Raw genomic sequence first — 25,769 nt, 5'->3', positions numbered from 1 at the left:
GATGGTGTTTTATGTGCCACCAAACCAAGTGCCAGATGAGGCTGGCGAACGGCCACGATCGGATGGTGTTTGTTACGTGCCCACAGCACGGAGGCCAGTCGATGTGTAACTACACGTTCGGATGATTTTCTTGTGTGCCACCGGCATTGGTACCGACAAAGATACAAATTCCATTGATGTTTCATCTATTTTGATTTGTTTTGATTTGATTTGATTATGATTATTGGGCACACAGAAAACCATCCGAACGTGGCGGTAGCCAATACCCACATCGACTGGCCTCCGTGCTGTGGGCACGTAACAAACCCATCCGATCGTGGCCGTTCGCCAGCCTCATCTGCACCTGTGTTGGTGGCACATAAAAACACCATCCAAAGACCCTGGCAAGACTAGTCAGGCCATTACCCGGGCCCCTACCGGGGACGTAGTCAGTCCCCTGTGCATACCATATATATATGTATATATGTATATATATATATATATGTTTATATATTTATATAATATACTGTATATATATGTAAATATGTATATATGTATTGTATATATTATGTATGTATATATTATGTATATATCTATGTTTATGATATATGTATATATATATATATGTATGTATATATATATGTATATATATAGTTATTAGTATTATTTTCTATATATATTATATATATGTGTGTGTGTGTGTTTGTGTGACTGGCATCTGTGTTGGTGACATGTAAAAGCACCAACCGATCGTGGCCATTTGCCAGCCTGCTCTGGCCTCTGTGCCAGTGGCACGTAAAAAACACCCACTACACTCACGGAGTTGTTGGCGCTAGGAAGGGCATCCAACTGTAGAAATACTGCCAAATCAGACTGGAGCCTGGTGCAACCTCCATGGCTTACCAGACCCCGGTCGAAACGTCCAACCCATGCTAGCATGGAAAACAGACGTTAAACGAGGAGGAGGAGGTAGTGAGGTAAAAAGCACCCAATACACTCACGGAACAGCTGTAGAAACACTGCCAGATTAGACTGGAGCCTGGTGCAGCCTCCTGGCTTCCCAGACCCCAGTCGAACCGTCCAACCCATGCTAGCATGGAAAGCGGACGTTAAACGATGATATGATGATGATGATATATATGGTATATACGTATATGATATATATATATAATATATATATATATAAGTATATATGTATGTAATATATATATGTATATATATATATGTATATATATTATATGTATATAGATATATATGTATATATGTATATATATATATAGTATATATGTATATGATGAGATGAATGGTTAGTGAGAGCTGTGCGAGCCATGTACAGAGACGCAGCCAGTAAGGTGAGGGTTGGCAACGAGTACATTGAAGAATTCCGGGTAGAGGTTGGGGTCCACCAAGGTTCAGTCTCAGCCCCCTCCTATTTATCATAGTCCTCCAGGCAATAACGGAAGAATTTAAGACAGGATCCCCTGGGAGCTCCTATATGCTGATGACCTTGCTCTAATTGCTGATGCACTATCAGAACTGGAGGAGAAGTTTCAGGTGTGGAAACAAGGATTAGAATCGAAGGGCCTCAGAGTCAATCTAGCTAAAACCAAAGTCGTAATTAGTAGGAAGGTAGACAAATCACAAACGCCTTCAGGTAGATGGCCCTGCTCGATCTGTAGAAAAGGTATAGGTAGAAACTCTATAAGATGCCACCAAGTGTAAGCTATGACACATAAGAGGTGCAGCAATGTCAAAAGAAGGCTAACTAAGAAAATAGTTTTTGTCTGTGGCAGATGCTCAGGAGAAATAAACACTGGAAATGTGCAGAGTCCAACTTCTACCACGTTCCAGGGAGACAAACTAGAAGTAGTTGATAGCTTCCGCTACCTAGGACCAGTCAGTAGCGGGGGTGGGTGTGCTGAAAGTGTAACTGCTAGAGTAAGAATAGCCTGGGCAAAGTTTAGAGAGCTCTTAACCCCTGCTGGTGACAAAAGGTCTCTCGCTAAGAGTAAAAGGCAGACTATATGATGCGTGTGTGCGTACAGCCATGCTACATGGTAGTGAAACATGGGCCGTGACAGCTGAGGATATGCGTAAGCTTGCAAGAAATGAAGCCAGTATGCTCCGATGGATGTGTAATGTCAGTGTTCATAATCGTCAGAGTGTAAGTACTTTGAGAGAAAAGTTGAACCTAAGAAGTGTCTTGTGGTGTGCAAGAGAGACGGCTGCGCTGGTATGGTCATGGTGACGAGAATGGCTGACGATAGTTGTGTGCAAAAGTGCTACAACCTAGCAGTTGAGGGAACCTGTGGAAGAGGTAGACCCAGGAAAACCTGGGACGAGGTGGTGAAGCACGACCTTCGAACTTTAGGTCTCACCAAAGAAATGACTGAAGACCGAGTCCTATGGAAGTGTGCTGTGCATGAGAGGACCCGCAGGACTAGTCAGGCCATATCCCGTGCCCCTACCTGGGACGTAGTCGATCCACCTGTGCTACCTCCTTCTTGTGACACTTGTGAAGACCTGCTGAGGCAAGTGAAAATCAATCAAAATAGATGAACATCAATGGAATTTGTATCTTTGTGGTACCAGTGCCTGTGGCACACAAGAAACCATCCGAACGTGGCCCAGTAACGCATCGACTGGCCTCCGTGCTGTGGGAACATGGTGGCACATAAAAACACCATCCGAAGACCCGGCAAGACTAGTCAGGTCATAACCCGTGGGCCCTACCTGGGACGTAGTCAGTCCACCTGTACATACCTTCCGACTTGTGAAGACCTGCTGAGGCAAGTGAAAATCAAATCAAATCAAAACAAATCAAAATAGATGAACATCAATGGAATTTGTATCCTTGTGGTACCAGTGCCAGTGGCACACAAGAATCCATCCGAACGTGGCCGTAGTCAGTACCGCTTGTGGTACCAGTGCCGGTGGCACACAGAATCCATCCGAACGTGGCCGTAGTCAGTACCGCTTGTGGTACCAGTGCCGGTGGCACACAAGAATCCATCCGAACGTGGCCGTAGTCAGTACCGCATCACTGGCCATCGTGCTGTGGGCACATAACAAACACCATCCGGTCGTGGCCGTTCGCCAGCCTCATCTAGCACCTGTGTCGGTGGCACATAAAAAGTAGTCAGTACCACCGCTGTTTGGTACCAGTGTCCGGTGGCACACAAGAATCCATCCGAACATGGCCGTAGTCAGTACCGCATCACTGGCCATCGTGCTGTGGGGCCATAACAACACCATCCGGTCGTGGCCGTTCGCCAGCCTCATCTAGCACCTGTGTCGGTGGCACATAAAAACACACCTTCCGAAGACCCGGCAAGACTAGTCAGGCCATAAACCATGGCCCCTACCTGGGACGTAGTCAGTCCACCTGTGCATACCTTCCTCCTTGTGATACTTGTGAAGGCCTGTTGAGGCAAGTGAAAATCAAAGGCCTGTTGAGGCAAGTGAAAATCAAAATCAAAATCAAATCAAAACAAATCAAAATAGATGAACATCAATGGAATTTGTATCTTTGTGGTACCAGTGCCGGTGGCACACAAGAGAAAACCATCCGAAAGTGGCCGTAGCCAGTACCGCATCGACTGGCCTCCGTTCTGTGGGCACATGACAAACACCATCCGATCGTGGCCGTTCGCCAGCCTCATCTAGCACCTGTGTCGGTGGCACATAAAAACACCATCCGAAGACCCGGCAAGACTAGTCAGGCCATAACCCATGGCCCCTACCTGGGACGTAGTCAGTCCACCTGTGCATACCTTCCTTCTTGTGACACTTGTGAAGACCTGTTGAGGCAAGTGAAAATCAAATCAAAATAGATGAACATCAATGGAATCTGTATCTTTGTGGTACCAGTGCCGGTGGCACACACTTTGTGGTACCAGTGCCGGTGGCACACATGAGAACCATCCGAACGTGGCCGTAGCCAGTTCCGCATCGACCGGCCTCCGTGCTGTGGGCACGTAACAAACACCATCCGATCATGGCCGTTCGCCAGCCTCATCTGGCACCTGTGTCGGTGGCACATAAAAACACCTTCCGAAGACCCGGCAAGACTAGTCAGTCCACCTGTGCATACCTTCCTTCCTTCTTGTGACACTTGTGAAGACCGGTTGAGGCAAGTGAAAATCAAATCAAATCAAATCAAAATAGACAAAATAGATGAACATCAATGGAATTTGTATCTTGTGGTACCAGTGCCTGTGGCACACAAGAAAACCATCAGTGCCGTAGTCAGTGCGGTGGGCACATGACAAACACCATCCGATCGAGGCCTCGAGGCCGTTCGCCAGCCCATCTAGCACCTGTGTCGGTGGCACATAAAAACACCATCCGAAGACCCGGCAAGACTAGTCAGGCCATAACCCATGGCCCCTACCTGGGACGTAGTCAGTCCACCTGTGCATACCTTCCTTCTTGTGACACTTGTGAAGACCTTTGAGGCAAGTAAATCAAATCAATCAAAAACAAATCAAAATAGATGAACATCAATGGAATTTGTATCTTTGTGGTACCAGTGCCGGTGGCACGTGGCACATAAGAAAACCATCCGAACGTGGCCGTAGCCAGTACCGCATCGACTGGCCTCCGTGCTGTGGGCACGTAACAAGCACCATCCGATCGTGGCCGTTTGCCAGCCTCATCTGGCACCTGTGTCGGTGGCACATAAAAACACCACCATCCGAGCGTGGCCGTCTGCCAGCCTCGTCTGGCACCTGTGTCGGTGGCACATAAAAACACCATCCGAGCGTGGCCGTCTGCCAGCCTCGTCTGGCACCTGTGTCGGTGGCACATAAAAAACACCATCCGAGCGTGGCCGTTTGTCAGCCTCGTCTGGCACCTGTGTCGGTGGCACATAAAATCACCCACTACACTCTCGGAGTGGTTTGCGTTAGGAAGGGCATCCAGCTGTAGAAACACTGACCGAGATCTGACTGGACTGGTGCAGCTTTCGGGCTCCCCAGACCCCAGTTGAAGAAAACCGTCCAACCCATGCTAGCATGGAAAGCGGACGTTAAATAATGATGATGATGATGATGATTTATATGTATATGTATATATATATATTTATATGTATATGTATATATATATATTTATATGTATATGTATATATATATATTTATATGTATATGTATATATATATATTTATATGTATATATATATTTATATGTATATGTATATATATTTATATGTATATGTATATATATTTATATGTATATATATATATATATATGTTATATATATATATATATTTATATTATATTTATATGTATATGTATATATATATATAATGTATATATATATATATGTAGATATATGTATATATATATGTATAATATATAGGGTATATATATATATATACTAGCAGTATCGCCCGGCGTTTCTCGGGTTTGTAAGGGAAATAACTATAAAGCATTTTTAGAGAGTTATAGCCAAAAAATAGCAACAAAATGGGAAAAAAAATTATGGTAAATTTTTTTGATAGTTAAAAAGGTCGAGTTGCGTCCCCTAGACCATCTGTGGTTTGTGTTTCTGATTGTCGACCCCATGTCGAATTTATCGATCTTTTTCAAAACTGGGGGAACATTTCAAAATTTTCGCTGCGTTTGTTTTGAATTATGACATTGGGCTATGTGTGTGTCAAGTTTCATCAGAATCGGTTGAAAGCCATGGTCAGAGTGAGGGTACAACCAAACAGACACACAGAAACACACACAGACAAACTGCCGTTTATATAGAGAGAGATATGTATTGATTGATTCTAGTTTCAGCTCACGAGCTGTGGCCATGCTGGGGCTCCGCCATTTAGTGTTTCTACATGGTTTTGCTTCACGAATGCTTTTTAGCAACTGCCATTTGGTGCATGAGAGAGTTCGATGCAGCTGCCTTATCTGCACCTCCTGCCGTGAAGTTGGTTCATCTGGGATACCTGACAAGAAGAGATCCAGTTTCATTTTAAAGACATCTGCATCCACCCCATGCAGGTCTCTTAGGTTCTTCGGGAGGATATTGAAGAGCTGTGGGCCTCGGAAGCCCAGGCTATCACAGTATCTTGTTCTACATCTTGATGGCAAATTTGGAGTCCTTGGCACCACGCAGTGGCGCCCAGTTCTGCATTTGTGTAACTCTCGATGCCAAAGTTTGGGACAAGTCCCTCCAGGATCTTCCAGATGTATATTATGGCATATCTTTCATGAACAATGTCAGGGCTGTCTCCTTATTTTTGTGTGTACAAAGTGAACAACATGATGTAATTACATTTCTCTACTTTCTACAGTGTAGGCATTGCAATCTGTAGTTTAACTCCTTTAAATTTATCGTATAAAATTGTGTTTCTGGTAAAAATAAGCATGACAAATTATTCAATGACAAAACTGTCATACAATAGAATATTACTTCAGTATAAGAAGAGAAGCATGGTTCAGTGTATCACTATCTTACTGAGGGGAAAAAATACAAGATAATGCTCACAGCCTCAGTTTGAGTTATGATGATTGTATAACAATGTTATATCATTTTGATATTTTATGCTTCTTTTGCATAGCCCATAATGGAATTCATGTTGACATGATGCATGGTAAATTTAGTATTTGAATATCTAGCACACTAAATTATACAGAATAGTTGCAAGAAAATATGACTATGATAACAATAATAAAATACAAATGTCAGTTTCATTCACCCCTCCCCCACTACACAGAAGCCCTAGGTTTGAGAGCTATCGACATGGCTATATTTAACCTGATCTTGCACTACCTTACTTTATCCTTTGTTTTATTCTTTCTTTTACATGATTTAGACATTTGACTGTGGCTATACTGGGGCACCACCTTAAAGGGTTTTAATTGCAAAATTGATCCCAGGACTTAGTTTTTGCATTTCTAGTACTTTTCTATTGGTCTCTTTTGCTGAACATCTAAGTTATGGGGACATAAACATACCAACATCAGTTGCCAAGCAATGGCAAGAGGCAGGGTAAACACAGATACACACACAAATATGTACATACACACATATATATTCACAAGCACACACACATACATACAGAGGGTGCAGTGAATAAACTGTCTAAATTACACAAAATTGAAAATAACACTGAGGCCATGTGGGAAGATGAAGGAGGCATAATGTCCCCATCACTAGTGATCACCCCAAACACCATAATGTTCACTGGATGTTTGATTTTTATCACTTTTGGTACATGTTTTAGGCACAATCTGCCCTCAGATTGACACTCAAACACTCTGAAATGTTTATATTGGATCTTTCAACTGGCTCTACTATAACTGTGTAGTCAACAGAATCAAAAACAATGTGCATGTGCTAAATTAAAAATATAAAATGACTACAATTTACCCATCGCACTGTGTGTGTGTGTGTGTGTGTGTGTGTGTGTGTGTGTGTGTGTGTGTATATATATATATATATATATATATATATACATACACGACAGGCTTCTTTTCAATCTCTGTCTTCCAAATCCGCTCACAAGGCTTTGGTTGGGGCCTGAAGTTAAAGTTGAAGGCACTTGTCCAAGGTGCCATACAGTGGCATGCCTAAAACTACCCAATGGCCACTCTAATCTCTTAATTTCCTTATAGTCCAGTTAAAAAACTGAGTCATTCTATAAACTAATCTATATTATGTATTATAAATAAAATTGACTCCAGTCTGATTTAGCATGGTTTCTGTGGCTGGATGCCCTTCCTAATACCAACTGCTCTGAGAGTGTAATGGCATGGGTGACATTTGCCTGACACCAGGATTTGCCACAACTGTGATTTTACTTGGATTGATGGGTCTTCTTCTCAAGCATGGCATAATGCCAAAGATGTCGGTCATTCGTGATTGCCTCCATGAGGCCCAATACTTGAAAGGTGTTTTTCACGTGTCACTGGCATTGGCTACTTTACCTCTATGGGGCCCAATGCTTGAAAGGTGCTTTTTACGTGCCAGTTAAATGACACCAGGACCTGCCATGACTACGAATTCACTTGGCTTTATGGGTCTTCTCAGACACTGCTTATTGCCAAAGGTCTTTGTCATTTGTCATTGCCTCCATGAGGCCCAAAATTTGAAGATCATGATTCATCACCTTGTCTTATGTCTTCCTGGGTCTACCTCTAACACAGGTTCCCTCCACAGTTAGTGATTGGCACTTCTTTACACAGCTGTCCTTGTCCATATGCATCGCATGACCATACCAGTACAGTTGCTTCTCTTGCACACCACATCTGATGCCTCTTATGCCCAACTTCTCTGTTAAGATGTTTACACTCTTTTGTACATGCACAGTGACATTGCACATCCTGCAAAGCATACTGGCTTCATTTCTTTCAAGCCTATGCATGTCCTCAGCTAGCATAGCTGTTCACACACAGGCATTATACAATCTGTCTTTCACTCTGAGGGAGAGCCTCTTTGTTGCCAGCAGAGGTGGGAGCTCTCTGAACTTTACCCAATCTATTCTTATTCTCACAACTACACTCTCGGAGTATTCACCTCTGCTACTAACTTGGTCACCTGAATAACAGAAGCTATCTACTACTTCTAGCTTATCCCACCTGGCAGTTGATGGAGTCTATTTTCAGTACATTTTCGGTGTTTATTGCACCTGTGCATCTTCCACACACAAAAGCTATTTTTCCTGTTAACCTTCTTCTGATATTGCTGCACCTCTTGTATGTCCATAGCTTACACCAGGTACATTTTATGAACTTTCTACCTACATGCAGGGTCATCTACCTGAAGGGATTTGTGATTTGTCTGCCTTCCTACTTACTATGACTTTGGTTTTTGCTAGCTTAACTTTAAGGCCCTTCTATTCTAGACCTTGCTTCCATACCTGAAACTTCTTTAGTTCTGGTAGTGATTCAAGCTATAAGAACAAGGTCATCAGCATAGAGGAGTTCCCAGGGGCAGTCTGTCTTGAATTTCTCTGTTGTTTCCTGGAGGACTATGATGAACAAGAAAGGGCTGAGGACCGATCCTTGGTGAAACCCTACTTGTACCCTGAATTCTTTGCTGTACTCATTGCCAACCCTCACCTTAATGGTAGTAACTCTGTACATGGCTTCTACAGCTCTCACCAACTACTCGTCTATCCCTAGTTTCCAAGGTGCTGTTGATTTGGATAACTGGCCCCTCAGTTGGGTCAACATTTGGCAGACTCTCTTCCTGCCATTGATTCTTCACATTCATCAGTCTTGCAAAATGACATTTCCAAGCCTCTTTCTTTGCCGAATCATTAAATGCAAGTGCAACATCATCTATGTGGACACTAAATGAGCATGTACATTTTTATTAATAGAAACATGTGAAGTTATGTTAACATTGTTCTGTTTCTCTGATGTAATGTATTGTAGTATATATCTTAACACTTTGGGTAGCCAATACTGTATGTTATGATGAAAAAAAAAAAAAAAGGAAAAGAAAAAAAATATGGCTAATAATAAAAGTCTTTATTAGTAGACATTAAACTTACAAAAGGCCAGGTGATTGAAAAGCAGGTATTCATAGTCAGTGTGTCCCTGAGCTGGTCAATTGAGTTACTAAATAGGGTGGTATCGTTCACATACTCCAGGTCAGTAAAGTGGTAGTTCCTGAAGGTAATGCCAGAGACTTGCTCACAAACCTTGGTTATCAGATAATCAATGGTACAGTTGAAGAGGTTGGGGGCTGCCACACAACTCTGTCTGACCCCGCTGTTCATGGCAAACTAGTCAGTCCTTTCCATTCACTTGCACACAGCTCTTGGCATTGCCAGCAAGCTGCTGGAACAAGGTGGAGATCTTGGGAAGCATACTGATGAGCTTGAGAACTTACCAGAGGGATGTGTGGTTGACCATATTGAAAGCTGCTTTGAGATCAGTGAAAGCAGTGTAAAGGTGGCAATCTTTACGGAACTCCCAAGTATGAACATGTCCTCCATTTCCTGTTAGATCATCCTACCATGGCTACTCTCATTTGACACAGCAGCTGCAGGCAGGAAGAGACTTTGTGACAGGCCCTGCACCTGATAGCTGGACATGATTAAGGAAGATCTCCATAGGTTGAGTTTCACCTTGGAGGATGCAGAGGGACTGCCAGCAACTGGTCAGCTCTATGCACGATGATGTCTCTGGGACCACTAACCTGGGAAGATTCCAGCCTCATCAAGCAAGAGCACAAAGCAAAACAAGATATACATTGTACCTTTACATATTTTCCCATTTCCATCAATATTCCTAGGGCTCTTTTTCTCTTATTGATAGCCATTTATCTGTTTGATTCCATAAAAACTAGTTTTGGTCTGTCCAGTATTTGAATTTCTTTAATCAAACAAATTTAAGTTCCTGGGTTAAATACATTAGAAAATTGGTCTTTCATATTTTCAAACAATATATGCCAAAATCAGAAATAATTGTGGAAATTATAGCAGTAGCAAATGAATAAATAACTTTAAGAAATATGTGAGCCAATTTACTAAATTTACATATAGTTTTACATATAAACAAGATTTTCGTTATAGTTTTTATTATTTGTTTATAGTTTGCTGCTGATTTTGCAGAAAAAGTGTTGTTTAAGAACCTTATGATACGCTTGTTGAAAATACCCAAAGAAGAAAACCCTTCATCAATGACAGAGCTCCTAACAGAAGAGTTCCTCAATGTTGACCAACAACTGTTGGAAATTGCCAAATCTTCGATGGACGTGTCAGGTGAGTATTTGATTAAATCAAATGTACTTCTTGATTTCAAATATATTAGTTAAATTTGAATGTGGACCTAATTCTAGTTAAAAATAAGAGGATATAACTTCTAAAAAGAATCTTATAATTCTATAAATTTTACATATGTAGATGTTTAATCTTGTGATATTGTAATCTTTAATTACATGGAATTTCTGTAAGGAGTTACTTATAATTTTGTTGTAAGAATAATATTCAGGCTACAACAAACCTGACAAGACCTTACACTGGTTACATCTTACGGAGTTTCTACCTATGCCTTTTCTATAGATTGAGCAGGGCATCTATCTGAAGGGATTTGTGATTTGTCTGCCTTCCTACTTACTATGACTTTGGTTTTTGCTAACTTAGCTTCCTGACATGTGTTTCTACTGTCTAGATATCCTAGGATGTGGTATCCAGTTGTATCCTATCAATTTAGTTGCATTATGATTTCATACTGTTTACCATGTCTTCATTTAAACTTGCATATTCTATGACCCCAAATGTAGCAGATAACATAGCTGCCACTACCCACCATAAAAAGCTTAAAAGAACAGAATAATTTAACATAAAATACTCACAATAGAACTTTGTAATCAACACTATGTATGTATGGAAACACCACCACTGGCATAGTTCATCCCACCTACATAAATAAATCAAACATACTCTATACTGTAAACAATTATATTGAAACTACATCAAACATAACTATGCCTGACAAAAGAATAAAACTAATAAATGTCTCACTGTCCAAACTTCTGAAGTTTCTATTACTGCTAATGTTGTTGATATTTCTTCTATTACCCATAATGTTGTTCATGATACTGTGGCTACTACTGTTAATAATAACCTTATTATCACAACCGCTACTATTTGTACCACTACTAGGAGTACTGATGATGATGATGGTCTTGGTGACATTTTTGTTGATAATACAACTTGTGACATAGAGGATATTAATGTTGAAGATAGTAATGGAAGTAATAGTAATTCTAATGATTCTACTAGGTAACATAACTGGGACATAACCAATTGTAACTGCTAAGACCTTTCTAGCTACCCTCTGAAGTCATCTATAAATAAATGTCCTCACACTACAATATTAAAATCTACATTGGATCATACAAAGATTTTTAAAAACAGTTTGCCTCACATAGACTCTTTGTCCAACTCTAATTGTGCTCATGCAAAATTGCTTTCTTAAAATGTAAAGATATAGACTATCAATTGTAAAAGTCAACCCTTTGTACAGCAGAACCCTATAAAGGTGAAAGACATAGCTGCAGTTTGTGTTTAAATAAAGTGCTGTAAATCATCAAGCAGGGAAGGCTTTCTTAAAAAAAAAAATAGATAAATAAAAAACGATTATGAACTGTCTGCAAAATATCCAAGACATTTAAATTCTGTGAGACAAAACATAGGGATAATACTAATAATTAAAACGCCCTGTATATTATATATATATATGACTGTATATATGTACACTCACACTTGTGTATGGTACATGTGTTTGTCTATGTATGTTTGCAGTTGTGAGTATAGTTGTATGAGTATATATATATATATTTATCAAAACAGATTATTGGAAAAAAATTTTAGCATTATTTATTCCCCATAACATGTTTCATTTGCTCATAGGAATTACAAAACTGTACATGTAGAAGAAACATGTAAGATATCTCCTATGAGAAATTCTTCAGACAAAGAATCAAAATAACACAAAACTTACATTTGGATGGAACTTTAATTTATAGTCAGTAATAATCAGAAATCTTATAGATATTTAGAAGGGGAATAAGGATAGAAAAAGTAATTTCAAAAAAGAGAGATTTACAAGTGGATGTAATACACATGTACACACATACATACAAATTTATATATATTTATATATATATATGCACACACATATACATAGGGCCTCTTGCTCAGAGTAAAAGGTAGACTGTATGACACTTGTGTACAAACAGCCATGCTACATGGCAGTGAAACATGGGCTGTGACTGCTGAGGACATGTGTAAGCTCGCAAGGAATGAAGCCAGTATGGTCCGATGGATGTGTAATGGTCATATGGCGAGAATGGATGAGGATAGCTGTGTGAAAAAGTGCCACACCCTTGCGATTGAGAGAACCTGTGGAAGAGGTAGACCCAGGAAGACCTGGGATGAAGTGGTGAAGCACAACCTTTGAACATTAGGCCTCACCAAGGAAATGACTAGCAACCGAGACTTTTGGAAATATGCTGTGCTTGAGAAGACCTGGCACGCCAAATGAGACCATAACCTGTGGTCTATGCCAGGAGCGTAACCAGCCTGCTTATGCATACCTTTTCCTTCTTTGGACACTAAACTCAAAATCACATTCGATGACTGGCATCCGTGCTAGCGGGGTGCAAAGAGCACCATATGAGCGTGATCGTTGACAGAGCGGCTAACCGGCTTCCGTGCCAGTGGCACATAAAAGGCACCATTCAAGTGTGATCGTTACCAGCATCGCCTTACTGGCACTTGTGCCCGTGCTAGTAGGGTGCCAAGAGCACCATCCGAGCATGATCGTTGCCAGAGCAGCCAACTGGCTTCTGTGCCGGTGGCACATAAAAGTGCACCATTCGAGCGTGATCATTACCAATGTCACCTTACTGGCACCTGTGCCGGTGGTATGTGTAAAAAGATTCGAGTGAAATCATTGCCAGTACCGCCTGACTGGCCCCCGTGCCAGTGGCACGTAAAAAGCATCCACTACACTACACTCTCGGAGTGGTTGGCATTAGGAAGGGCATCCAGCTGTAGAAACTCTGCCAGATCAAGATTGGAGCCTGGTGCAGCCATCTGGTTTGCCAGCCCTCAGTCAAAATTGTCCAACCCATGCTAGCATGGAAAGTGGACGTTAAACGATGACGATGATGATGATGATATATATGTATCTTTACCTATATATATATTATCATTATCATCATTTAATGTCTGTTTTTTATGCTGGCGTGGGTTGGATGGTTTGGCAGAAACTGACCAGCTGGAATACTGTTCAGACACCAATTGTTTGTTTTGGCATGGTTTCTATTGCTGGATGCCTTTCCTAATGCCAACCACTTTACAGGGTGTGTTGGGTGCTTTTTTTTGTGCCACCAGCATGGGTGCACTCACTTATGTAGCTAGAGTATGTGCTACCTGGGGTGGCTCTTCCATTTACTGCTCCCGGACCCCACAAAAAAACATTTCCTACAACAGACCCAAAATTGCAGCCCCTTTTAAAGTGCCACCTGGGGTGGACTGCCCCTACAACCACCTCAGCTATGCTAGTGGGTGCACTTCCATAATATCAGCATGAGTGCATTTGATGTGGTACTGGTACCTGCAAAGGACATGCTTGTATGTATGGATGGCTGCGATTTTACTTAGCTTGATGTGTCTTCCCAAGTACAGCAAATCTCCACAGATTCCAGTCCCTTGTCATCTTCTCATTGAATCCCAGAGTCTGAAGATCTTTTCTCACCACTTTGCCGCATGTCTTCCTGGGTCTACTACTTTGACAGGTTCCCTCCACAATTAGAAATTGGCACTTATCTGTTCTCATATCTGTTCTCATCACATGACCATACCATACTTGCACACATCTTATGCCTCTTATACCCAGTTTTCCTCTTTAATTATTTACTTTCTGTTGTGTGTGTACACTGACTTTACCCAAACAGCAGAGTATGCTAGCTTTATTTTTTCAAGCCTTCACAAGTCCTCTGTAGTCATAGCCTATGTTTCACTGTCATGTAGCATAGCTGTACATATATGGGTATCATATAATCTGCCTTTCACTGTGAGGGAGAAGCTCTTAGTTACTAACAAAGGTAGTAGCTCTCTGAACTTCACCCAGCTCATTCTTATTTTAGCAACTATGCTCTTGTAACAATCTCCTCCCCTGCTAAATTGGTCAGCTTGATAACAAGCTATTTACTACTTCTAATGTTCCCCTGAGCATTTGAGGAAGTTTATTGTTTGGACAATTTTAGTGCTTATTGTACATGCACATTTTCCACACAAAGACTATTTTCTCTTTTATCCTTCTTTGTATGTGTCCAAAGCTTGCACTGGGTATAACGTATGGAGTTTTTACCAATACCCTTACATATCAAGCAAGGCCGTCTCCCTGAAGGGACTTGTAATTTTGTCCAGGACTTTGATCTTTGCTAACTCTAAGGCCCTTAGATTCCAGACCTTACTTCCGCACCTGAAATTTTTTCTCTAAGTTAGGTAGTGATTCAACTATCAGAACATAGTCATCAACATAGAGGAGCTTCCAGGGGCAGCCAGTCTTGAATTCTTCTGTTATGACCAGGAGGACTATGATAAACAAGAAGGGACTGAGGATTGATCCTTGGTGAACTTCTACTTGTACACTAAATTCGCTAAATTGTACACTAAATTCACTAACTCTCTCTGTAACTTTCATTACCTGGTCCAGCAATTTGAAACCTCTGTAATTTTTTCTATCTAAGGCATCACCTTTCCCTTTGTAACAGTTGACTATGGTATTGCTTACACCAGCTGTTGGGTATGACTCCCTCACAGACAACCTGATTAACTATACAGGTGACTAGGCCATATTCCATTCTCCTAGATATTTTAAGCATCTCAGCAGTTATTCCTGATGTGCTGGGGGCTTTCCTTGTCTTCTTATCCTTCTGTATATGTATGTAGGTATGTATGTATGTTTATATGCATATGTATATGCGCATGTATATATGTGTATGCATGTATATGCATGTTGCACATGTGTATGTATGCATTTATAGGAATGCAAGTGGGTACACGTGAATATATGTGATTCTAGGTATAGATATTTTATATAAGCATGGATTTATATATGAGTATGTGTGGATATTGATATACATCACCATAGAAAATGAATCATCAGCTAATATTCAGTTAGGTATGCAACAAAGTTTTGATAAAGAAGAATTGTGCACATCACTCGATTATCAGCTGAATTTAATGCACAAAAGAAGGGGTGTACTATAAAGGTGAAATAAACTGAAATACAGGAATCTACCTAAATCCACCGCAAGTTTGACTGAACTAAAAAAATCGGTCAGAAAATAACATACAGCTCTGGTTATAAATTCCAGACCACATTGTACCCTAGGCCATGCTGACTAACATTATTTTACCTGTATAAAAACTAAATCCACAGCAGTACCCAGTATTTGCTTCACAAATTCTCCAAACTTTGATCCCCATTTCATGGGTTTTCCTAGCATATACTGTTTGTTTACATTCTGCATAACAGTTTGTTTCCACAGTGATCACTTCAAACAAGCATACTGAAAAAAATAAAAGTCTAATGGTTTCGCTTCCTAATAAAGACTATTGATAGACCCCTATCTCCTCAGAAAAATTGCTAATAAAGACATTTTAAAAGTTTCACTTCATTCCGATGCAAAATCATCTTTGCTGTTGCTATCGCCGCTTTCAGTTTCTTCAGAATCGCTGCTTTCAGTTTCGGATACAGAAGTATCCCATTCATTTTTGTACACCATGTGCTTTTGTACCTTATTCATTCTTTTTCTCAATATCTCCTTATTTTCTGTTGAAAAACCTTTAAATTCGGAATCACTGGTTGATGGCATGAAACTGCTATCCATTTTTAAAGTTGAAAAAAAAAAATTGACGCTGAAAAAATGTGGAAAAAATCTCCCAAAATTCACTGAGTTCAGATATCATGTCAGGCTATGCTGTATACTACTATAACTCAACTATTTACAAAATGAAATCACATACTTTCATGAATGTACTAACGAGATTTGTGCTTAAATTCACATTTAAATAACAATCGGTACTCTTGGCCGGCTATGGCTGGGTTGGATTTTTGGACTTATGAACCAAAAAATTTTTCAGATGGCTATGGCCAGGTTAATATTGAAAGTGTTAAACAGAAATGAGGACTCCTGGGGAACTTTAGCAGATTTTACACATATCTATCTTAAAAGATGCTGAGTTTATAAAAGTTATCACGGAGCAATTAAAGATTTCTGTAGAATTTATGAGGTAATTTAAAGCCATCCATGCAACGATCTAAATTTGAAGCAAATAACATGATAATTGAAGAAACCAATGACTGAAAACAAATTGAATAATGTACAGGACTTAATAAACGAATAATTCGCAATTTGCATTCCCTGAGTAATCTGGATTGAATGTAACTGCACCTGCATCATCAATGTCGCATAATTAATCTTCATGTTAAGTTTCACCAAAATCAGATAAAAATGTAAAAGATACGGCGAAAGGTAGGTTTATTATGGGTAATTAATTGCCCACAAAATGTCTATTAATTTTATAATATTTCCTTGCTCACGCACAATTATCGATTTTTTTTGTCAACTCCACATGCCACATTCAACTTATGGGCATGAACTGTAATCACATGTAACATATCTTAAAAATCAATAGAATAGTCTCTGAAAAAATCTGATACACACTTGTGCCCTTCTGATTCATCTGGAATTAAATTAAAACTTTTACTGCCTCTCTGATCAAAAAATTTACCTAAATCTCAAATTTCATTAAAATCGTTATGGGGATTTCCATTCAAATGTCCAATTGAGCTCACAAAAATCAGTGCCAACTGAGCATTATCAAGTTTTCAAAAAATTTCAGCCTTATTTTAAACTTCAGGGCATGTGATCTATCTATGTGCCAAAAATCATTAAAATCTGTTGGACAGTGTGGGAGGAGCTAAAGTAACCCCAAACACACACACAGACGGACATCATTACACATTTATGTATTCTTTGTAAGCCTAGTGCTTATTCTCTCAGTCTCTTTTGCCGAACCGCTAAGTTACGGGGACGTAAACACACCAGCATCGGTTGTCAAGCGATGTTGGGGGGGACAAACACAGACACACAAACATAACACACACATACATACATACATATATATATATATATATATATATATATATATATATATATACAACAGGCTTCTTTCAGTTTCCGTCTACCAAATCCAGTCACAAGGCTTTGGTTGGCCCGAGGCTATAGTAGAAGACACTTGCCCAAGGTGCCTCGCAGTGGAACTGAATCCGGAACCATGTGGTTCATAAGCAAGCTACTTACCACACTGCCACTCCTACGCCTATATATATATATATAATGGATTAAATCAACCAAAGAGCAGCCTGTTTACTTACTTAATTTAACATTGGCATATTTATATCTGTATTTGTAGCTGCAGTAATGCTTATATTTCCAATGCTTACCATATTCTCACCCCCTGCAGGTTTGCTGAACCTGTACTATTGTACCAAATTTGGTATTTTTGGTGTGCGGTACTACGTGCGGTATTATGTTGCAATAATTTGGTACTTTTTTCAAATTTTTTCACTTTATGTATAAACATTACTTTTGGACTAACTATTTTATATCAAAATATATTTTGCGACATTTTATGAGGCAGTTTATGGTCTAATTGGTAGCTAGTTGGTATAGAATGTGTTCAAAATGTGTATCATACATACCATCTAATATCGCTGGCTTGCCAACTCTAATGCCAGTCATTAGCATGTTTTATGCATAAGTGGCATGTGCTTCCTTATTATCTCTTAAACTTTTATCAGTTGTGAGTGATTTATAACCCTCATGATGTAGGGTGGGTCTCAGGAACTATTAAAAATGTTAATTCAGAAAATAAAAGTGAACTTTTTGCAGCCTACAACTTCTGTTCATATTTACAAACGTAGCTGCTGTGGAACTTAAGCTTTGTTCCTTCATTGCAGAACATAACTTATCAGTGAGACTCATTGATCATTTACCTGGACTAATTCAGAATGCATGTCCTGATTCCAAAATAGCTAAAGATGTTAAATGTGCAAGAACTAAAGCTACTCAAATATATAAAAATGTTTTAGGCCCTTATTACTTTGAAAACCTCATTAAACAATTGAAAGAGTGCAAGTTTTCATTAATCATTGATGAAACTACTGATGTCAGTACGAAAAAACAGCTTGTTATGTTAGCTAGATTTTATGATTGTAAATCATTGTACCTAGCGTTCATTGGCCTGGAGAAAGCTTTCAACAGGGTTCCCTGCTCTCTTATTTGGTGGTCTCTAAGGAAGCTAGGAGTAGAGGAGTGGCTTGTTAGAGTGGTTCAGGCCATGTACAGCAATGCTGTCAGTAAAGTGAGAGTTGGCCTTGAATACAGTGATGAATTTAATGTACAAGTTGGAGTAAACCAATGATCAGTTCCTAGTCCACTCTTATTCATTGTAGTTCTCCAGGCCATAACAGATGAATTCAAAACTGGATTCTCATAGGAACTGCTATATGCTGATCTTGCTGTTATTGCAGAATCTGAAGCAGAATTGGAGAAGTTCTGGGTTTGGAAGCAAAACCTGGAATCAGAGGTTCTTAAAGTTAACTTAGCTAAGTCTAAAGTTGTTGTTAGCGAGATAGGAGATAAGATTCATTCCGGCTGGCAAATGGCCCTATTCAATATGTAAGAAAAGAGTGGGATTTAATTCCATTTGCTGCACCAAGTATAAGCTATGGATGCATAAGAGATGCAGTGGAATTATGGGAAGGTTATCAAATAAAGTCACTTTCATGTGTGGCAGATGTGCAGGAACAGTAAGTATTATGAGCATGAAGGACTGAAAAACTCTCTCAAAGACCCAAGAGGCTCCTTTGAGGTAGTAGATAATTTCTGCTATTTAGGAGACCAAATTAGTAACAGTGTTGGATGCTCTGAAAGTATTGTTTCTAGAATAAGAATAGGGTGGAGGAAGTTCAGAGAACTACTACCTCTGTTGGCAAGAAAAGGACTCTCTCTCAGAGTGAAAGGTAGATTATATGATGCTTGTGTAAAAAAGAGCTATGTTGCATCGTAGTGAGACATGGGCTCTGACTGCAGAGGACATGTAGGCTGGAGAGGAATGAAGGTATTATACTTTGTTGGATTTGCAACATCAGAGTGCATGACCGACAAAGCACAACTGTGTTGAGAGAAAAGTTGGGCATAAGAGGGATTAAGTGTGGTATGCAAGAGAGGAGAATGTGTTGGTTAGGACATGTGATGTGTATGAGTGAAGACAGCTGTATACAGAAATGCCTGTCGCTGAAAGTGGATGGGCCTATGGAGGAGGGAAACTCAGGAAGACATGGGATGAAGTATTGAGGACTGACCTTAGGATGTTGGGACTCACAGAGGAAATGACAGTGGACCAAGATGTTTGGCAATATGAGGTTCTAGTGAAAACTCGACGAAATTGTGTTAGAAGAGTTGTGTCCCTTACTTGCTTAAGGCAGTCCATCTTGACAGATGACGACGTCTTTGATCCTTAGGGGTTGTCTTGATGGCATTGGCAGGCCCTCTCGTGGTTGAAAAGGGCAATTCCGGAGGCACATGTCTGATTACACTGAGAGCAGCAAAGAGGGCTCTGATGAAGATGTGCTCATCTAGGATTTTGCTGATGTTCTTTGAGCTGTCTCCGCTTTTCTTCATGAAGTCTAGTCCACTCATCCTCAAAATGCTGCGTACAAGTTTTGACCATACCCCTCCAGGTAATATGGTCTGTGGCCAGTATTTCAAGTTCACCAGGGGTGGGGTGGGCAGTTGCAGAGCTTCAGGGATTTCTTGAGATGATCTTTATATTGCTTCTTTGGATCTCTGTGCGGTCAGTTACCCCCTGCTAACTCCCCCAAAAGGACAATTTTGGGTATACGGTTTTCTGGTATCCTAATAACATGCCCCACTCAGCGCAGTTGACGTTCAAGGATCATGCATTCGACGCTGGTCAATTTCCAGGTCAGATGAAGAATGCGCTGGAGACAGCGGATATGAATAGATTTGAGGATTTTGATATGACGACGATAAAGCGTCCAGGTTTCTGAGGCATACAGAAGCATGGAAACCACAACAGCACGATAAACCTTGATTTTCGTGGAGAGATTCAGATCACTATCCTTGAGACGTACAAAAGTGGAGGAGGCAAGGTGGATGCGATTCTGAATTTTGTGGTCAATGACCACATTGTTTGAGATGATGCAACTCAAATAGGTGAATTTCTTGTGTTCTTTAGCTGGTTGTCTTGGAGCGAAAGTGTCACAGGGGGTGAACCATTTTTGGAGCATTGAAGGATCTCTGTTTTCTTGGTGTTGACCTGGAGTCCAGCCCAATGATAGGCATTGCACACAACATCTAGATTCTGCTGAAAGCTGGCTGGTTCATGGGTGAGAGCTTCGCAGTCATCAGCATACTGTAATTCGAAGAGGGTGGTGAACTAAGTCTTTGTTAGTGATTTTAGTCTCCTCAAGTTGAAGAGACTGCCATTGTGGTGATATCAAATTGGGATGCCATCTTCGGGGTTGAGGTTGTATCGAGATAGTGAGGTCACAGTCACAAGCAACACATTGAAAAGGACGGGCCAGGACACAGCCTTGTTTAACACCGACTTGAACGTTGGAGTAGTCAGACTGATCACCACCCAATGTCACACATGCTTGCACGGCAAGAAGCTTAGGAGGGCGTCCATACCTCTGCAGGACATTCCATAGTAGTGGATGGCTAATAGTATCAAAAGCCTTAGATAGGTCAATAAAGGCAAACGAGGCATCACGCTGTTGTTCTCAGCACTTCTCTAACAGCAGGCTGGAGACAAAGACCATGCTGATAGTGGTATGGTTAGCTCTAAAACCGCATTGAGACCCTAGGAGGATTCCTTCAACTAGCTCTAAAACCGCTTTGGGACTCTGGGAGGATTCCTTGTATCCCACCCACGTGTAACAATACACTTTTCATCCATTCTAGCCTAAGAAACTGAACTACAACTCTTATAACTGCATCTTTCACTTCCTCACATTTCCTCTTTGTAAATTATGGTTGTTTCCAATTCCCTCTTTCTTGCCCTCACTACCCTGCTCACTGTATTGCAGCTCCCCTCCTCCAATACCCACATCCTATTTTTCTAACCAGGTTCAACGCTCATATTCTTGTTACTTGTGAGTATTCCCTAGCACTACACCATCTCTCTTCTACTCTCTCTTACACTTTTGTTGTTTCCTACTCTCTCTTTCTAATGATTAGACAGAGGTCCAATAGAATAACTCTCAGAAACAGACTATGTACAAATTCGTTCTTCACAACTCCTGAAGCTGTTTTCAGATATGATCCATCCCATTCTTATAAAAATAATAACTCTGTCCAAATTTGTGTGCTAAACACAAATTATCTTTTCTGTAAAGCTTTAAAATTTTCATATGAAACAAATGGTATGTGCTGCTCAAGTGGTCAGGTAACATTGCCAGCACTACCAGCTCCTTCTCAACCTCTTATGGATCTTCTAGAAGGCATTTCCATCCAGTTAAAGGATTTTCTGAACAATATCAGACAATACAACTCTGCAATTGACATCGTTTGTTGCATCTAAGAAGATAGATAAACATGAATTTACAACGACATCAAAGTTCAAGGGCAAGTCTATCACCTCATTCGATCCCTGTTACCCACAAATGAACAACCACAGTTCGGCCAAATTTACTTTATGAGTGATGTAGGACAACAAACCCGAAGGAGGTGTCAACATTTCAGATGATGGGTCATGTAAGACACAGCGCCGACTGCTGCAAAAGAGAGTATATCTAATGACAGCTTCTCGGTGCATTCAAAAATCACATAGCTCCCACAGGGCCTGAAATACTCCAAATGGATGCATAGCATTTTTTTCAGTCAAATTAGCCCATCATTTACTCCACAAATGTTTTGTTGTCAATGCTGCACTTTCTCATATCACCTATTTCAACATAACTGTAATATATACAAACTATGGCATTTTAATCCTGAGCGACGCCAGATGTCTCTACTAGTACATATATATATATATATACATGTATATGTATACATGTATATGTATACATGTATATATATATAGATGTACATGTGATATGTACACATATATATACACATATATACATACATACTTTTATTTATACATATGTATATATACATATACATACATATCTACACACACAAGCATATACACACACACATATGCAGGTGTGGCTGTGTGGTAAGAAACTTGGTTCCAAAACACTTGGTCCTGGGTTCAGTCCCACTGTGTGGTGACTTGGCATGTGTCTTCTGTAGCCTCAGACCAATCAAAGCCTTGTGAGTGGATTTCATAGACAGAAACTGAAAGAAATCAATCGTATACATGCATGCATGCATACATACATGCATACACACCACATACACACACACAAACACACACACACACACACACACACACACACACATACACACACACACACATACATACAGTTTATTTACATCCCCATAACTTACTGGTTTGAGAAAAAGAAACTGCTAGAGTAAGTACCAGGCTTATTGAAATAAAAAAAAAGCACTAGGCAGTGTCTCATATTTTTGTTTGCCCACTCAATTGTATCTATCAATCTTTTTGTGCATATATATCTATGTATAGATAAATATATATATATATATAATACACACACACACACACACATATATATGTATGTATATGTGCATATTCATATCTATTATGTAAAAGTCAATGTCTTTATGTGTGTTCTTGTGTTACTTATACATTTGAAAACTACTGCACCGATGCTAATGAAATTTGGAACACAAAATACAAGCCTAGGGAGAAGGGTAATGTTGTATCTTTCATACAATTTCATGGACCAAAATTACTGAATGGATCCTTATGATATTTGGAACTTAGATTCAATGCATAAGGGCGGGTATAATGCAGTATGTTTGGTTTGAATTTGAGATGGCTTAAAGGGGGCAGAACCCCACCATGAAAATTCATAAATTTTCAATGTTGATGAAATTTCAACCATGGGTAATTGACGCACATCAAGAAGTTGTACCAAAGTTTCTGCTTATCATGAGGATTCTAAGACCCCCCCCCCCCAATGAGGGCCTTAACTCCCAAATTTTAGTCATTTTTTATGATCCAAAACTAGCTCAAAAGTACCGAATGAATCTTTATGAAATTTGGAAATTATATTCTCTGCATAAGGGCATATGTGATGCAGCATATCTTTGAAAGTGAGGGGCATAAATGAGGCCATAACCCCCATGAAAATTCATATATTTTAACCATAGATATTAGACACAAATGAAGTAATATTTCTAAAATTTTAACTTCTTAGAAGTTGGAAAGACCTCTTAACACCCACAATTTTGTCATTTTTCCTAAGCAAAGACAAAGACAATTCTACTCTTGGAAGCTGTAGGGTCACCTGAACATAAAAGATGAGTGTTATTTGTAATTCAATGGTACAACAGTGTAAGAGTTTGCTTTGAGATATACTTAGATTGTGATTTCTGCAATGTGGTACATAAATTGTCAAGTAAAGGAGAGGCATCTTTGCCTCCACTGATTCAGTTGCATAGTGTTGAGTAAAGTTATTTGGTTGCAGACCTCCTTTGAGTCTTTTTATTATCACTGGGTTACAGTAAGTCCCCAGATGGTAACATTGATTTCAAGGCCTTCTCAGATAAGTGACAGGTTATTCAGAGACATTTATAGATTGCAAATTCATTCTGTCCAGTTGTCTATCGACATAGTGATCATTGGCAAACTTTCATTTCCCCTTAGCCCTCACATCACACAGTTGTTAATGTTTATTTGAGTTGGGTCACGCCCTTCCAATTGTTATAGATCTGTAATGCATCTTATCACTGTGCTCATCACCTGTATAGTGAGGAATCCTACATTGGGAGTGGTAACGACTAGGGTAGGGTAGCTGACTGCTTATTCTGATCATTCGTCTTTTGGTTTCCTGTAGCTTTGTTCTCTTTTACAAACCTAGTGAACATAGATATATTTCCGATTTCAAAGAAATTCGAATAATAGATATAAGACCCAAGTTAAAAAGATTCTCAACAATTCAACTTCTCTGGTTGACTCTAAGACACCCACCCCCAATAGGGACCTTAGCTCCCACATTTTAGAGCTCCATGAGCTCCTACATTTTTCAGGAGCAAAAACCTTTTAACAGGTTCCATAAGATTTGAATTTTGGAATCTGGGCATAAAGATGAGTAGTATGGGATAAATATGTCATGATTAGAATTTTTGTTAGGGTGTGTAAAGAGGGAAAGAACCCTCATTAAAATTCTTCATCTGCAATTTTGATGAAATTCGAATCGTAAGTATTGACTTCATTAGAGAAAATATAACAGAAAAGTCTAATTCTTCAATTCCATGTGACACGGGCAATGCCGGGTATCTCTGCTAGTACATATATAAAGGTAAAAAATTAATGAGTGCATGTGTTACATAAATAATATTTTCAGGATTAAATATTACACACACACACACACATATATATATATACACACACCCCAAGTGTTTATGATGTTTTAAAAATAAATTGATTTTTTTCTGTGTTCAAATCCTTCATTTTTCCTTATATTATACTATATATGAATGTGTGTGTATGTGTGTGTGCATATATATATGCACTTATATTAGGTTGTCCGGAAAGTTTTAAGTATTTTTAAGCTAAATCTTTTAATGTTTCATTGGACACACTTGAAACGTAACACAGTTAAAACTTTGGTATCACTTCAAGTGGTAGTGTGTCTCTTCTTTGTTCCTGACTAAAAATAGATTTATCTTTCATTCCAGTTACCCTTTATTAATATTTGAAATGGATAACCAAAAATTTCATATTTGCGTTATGCTTTTCCCTTTTTAAAAAAAGGAGAAAATACTGCAAAATGAAGTTTATGGTGATGATGCTGTAAGTGAATCAACTGTTTGAAAGTGGTGTGCAAAATTTAAAACTGGAGAGTTGGTTTAGCTTGGAAGATGACAGTTGCAGTGGAAAACCTTCAAAATTGGATGAAGATGTTTTGAAGGGGAAAATTAAAGAAAACTTAAATATCACAACTAGAGAACTTGTAGAGGAGGTGGAAGTTTCTAAAAGTATGGCTTATGAACTTGTAGTGAAGCTAGGATACATTTATCACTGTAATGTATGGGTTCCTCACAAACTCTCAGAAAAGAATTGCTAGAACCAGTTTTCTGTTTGTGAT

At 39.6% G+C, this 25,769-nt stretch overlaps 1 protein-coding gene across 1 annotated transcript in view; it reads left to right on the top strand.

Moving 5' to 3' along the window:
* Positions 1-10,508: 10,508 nt before the first annotated feature.
* LOC115222295 (protein phosphatase 1L) overlaps positions 10,509-25,769 on the top strand; it is a 28,883-nt gene continuing 13,622 nt past the window's right edge. Inside the window, exon 1 of the mRNA XM_029792470.2 lies at positions 10,509-10,693. Coding sequence (XP_029648330.1) covers positions 10,567-10,693 — 127 coding nt within the window. The 5' untranslated portion in view covers positions 10,509-10,566. The remainder of the gene's footprint in view (positions 10,694-25,769) is intronic.

The sequence above is a fragment of the Octopus sinensis genome, linkage group LG19 (assembly GCF_006345805.1).
Source record: "Octopus sinensis linkage group LG19, ASM634580v1, whole genome shotgun sequence".
NCBI classification, from domain to species: Eukaryota; Metazoa; Mollusca; class Cephalopoda; order Octopoda; family Octopodidae; genus Octopus; species Octopus sinensis.
Note: the sequence above shows the minus strand (reverse complement) of the source record. Positions and strands in the feature narration are given on the sequence as shown.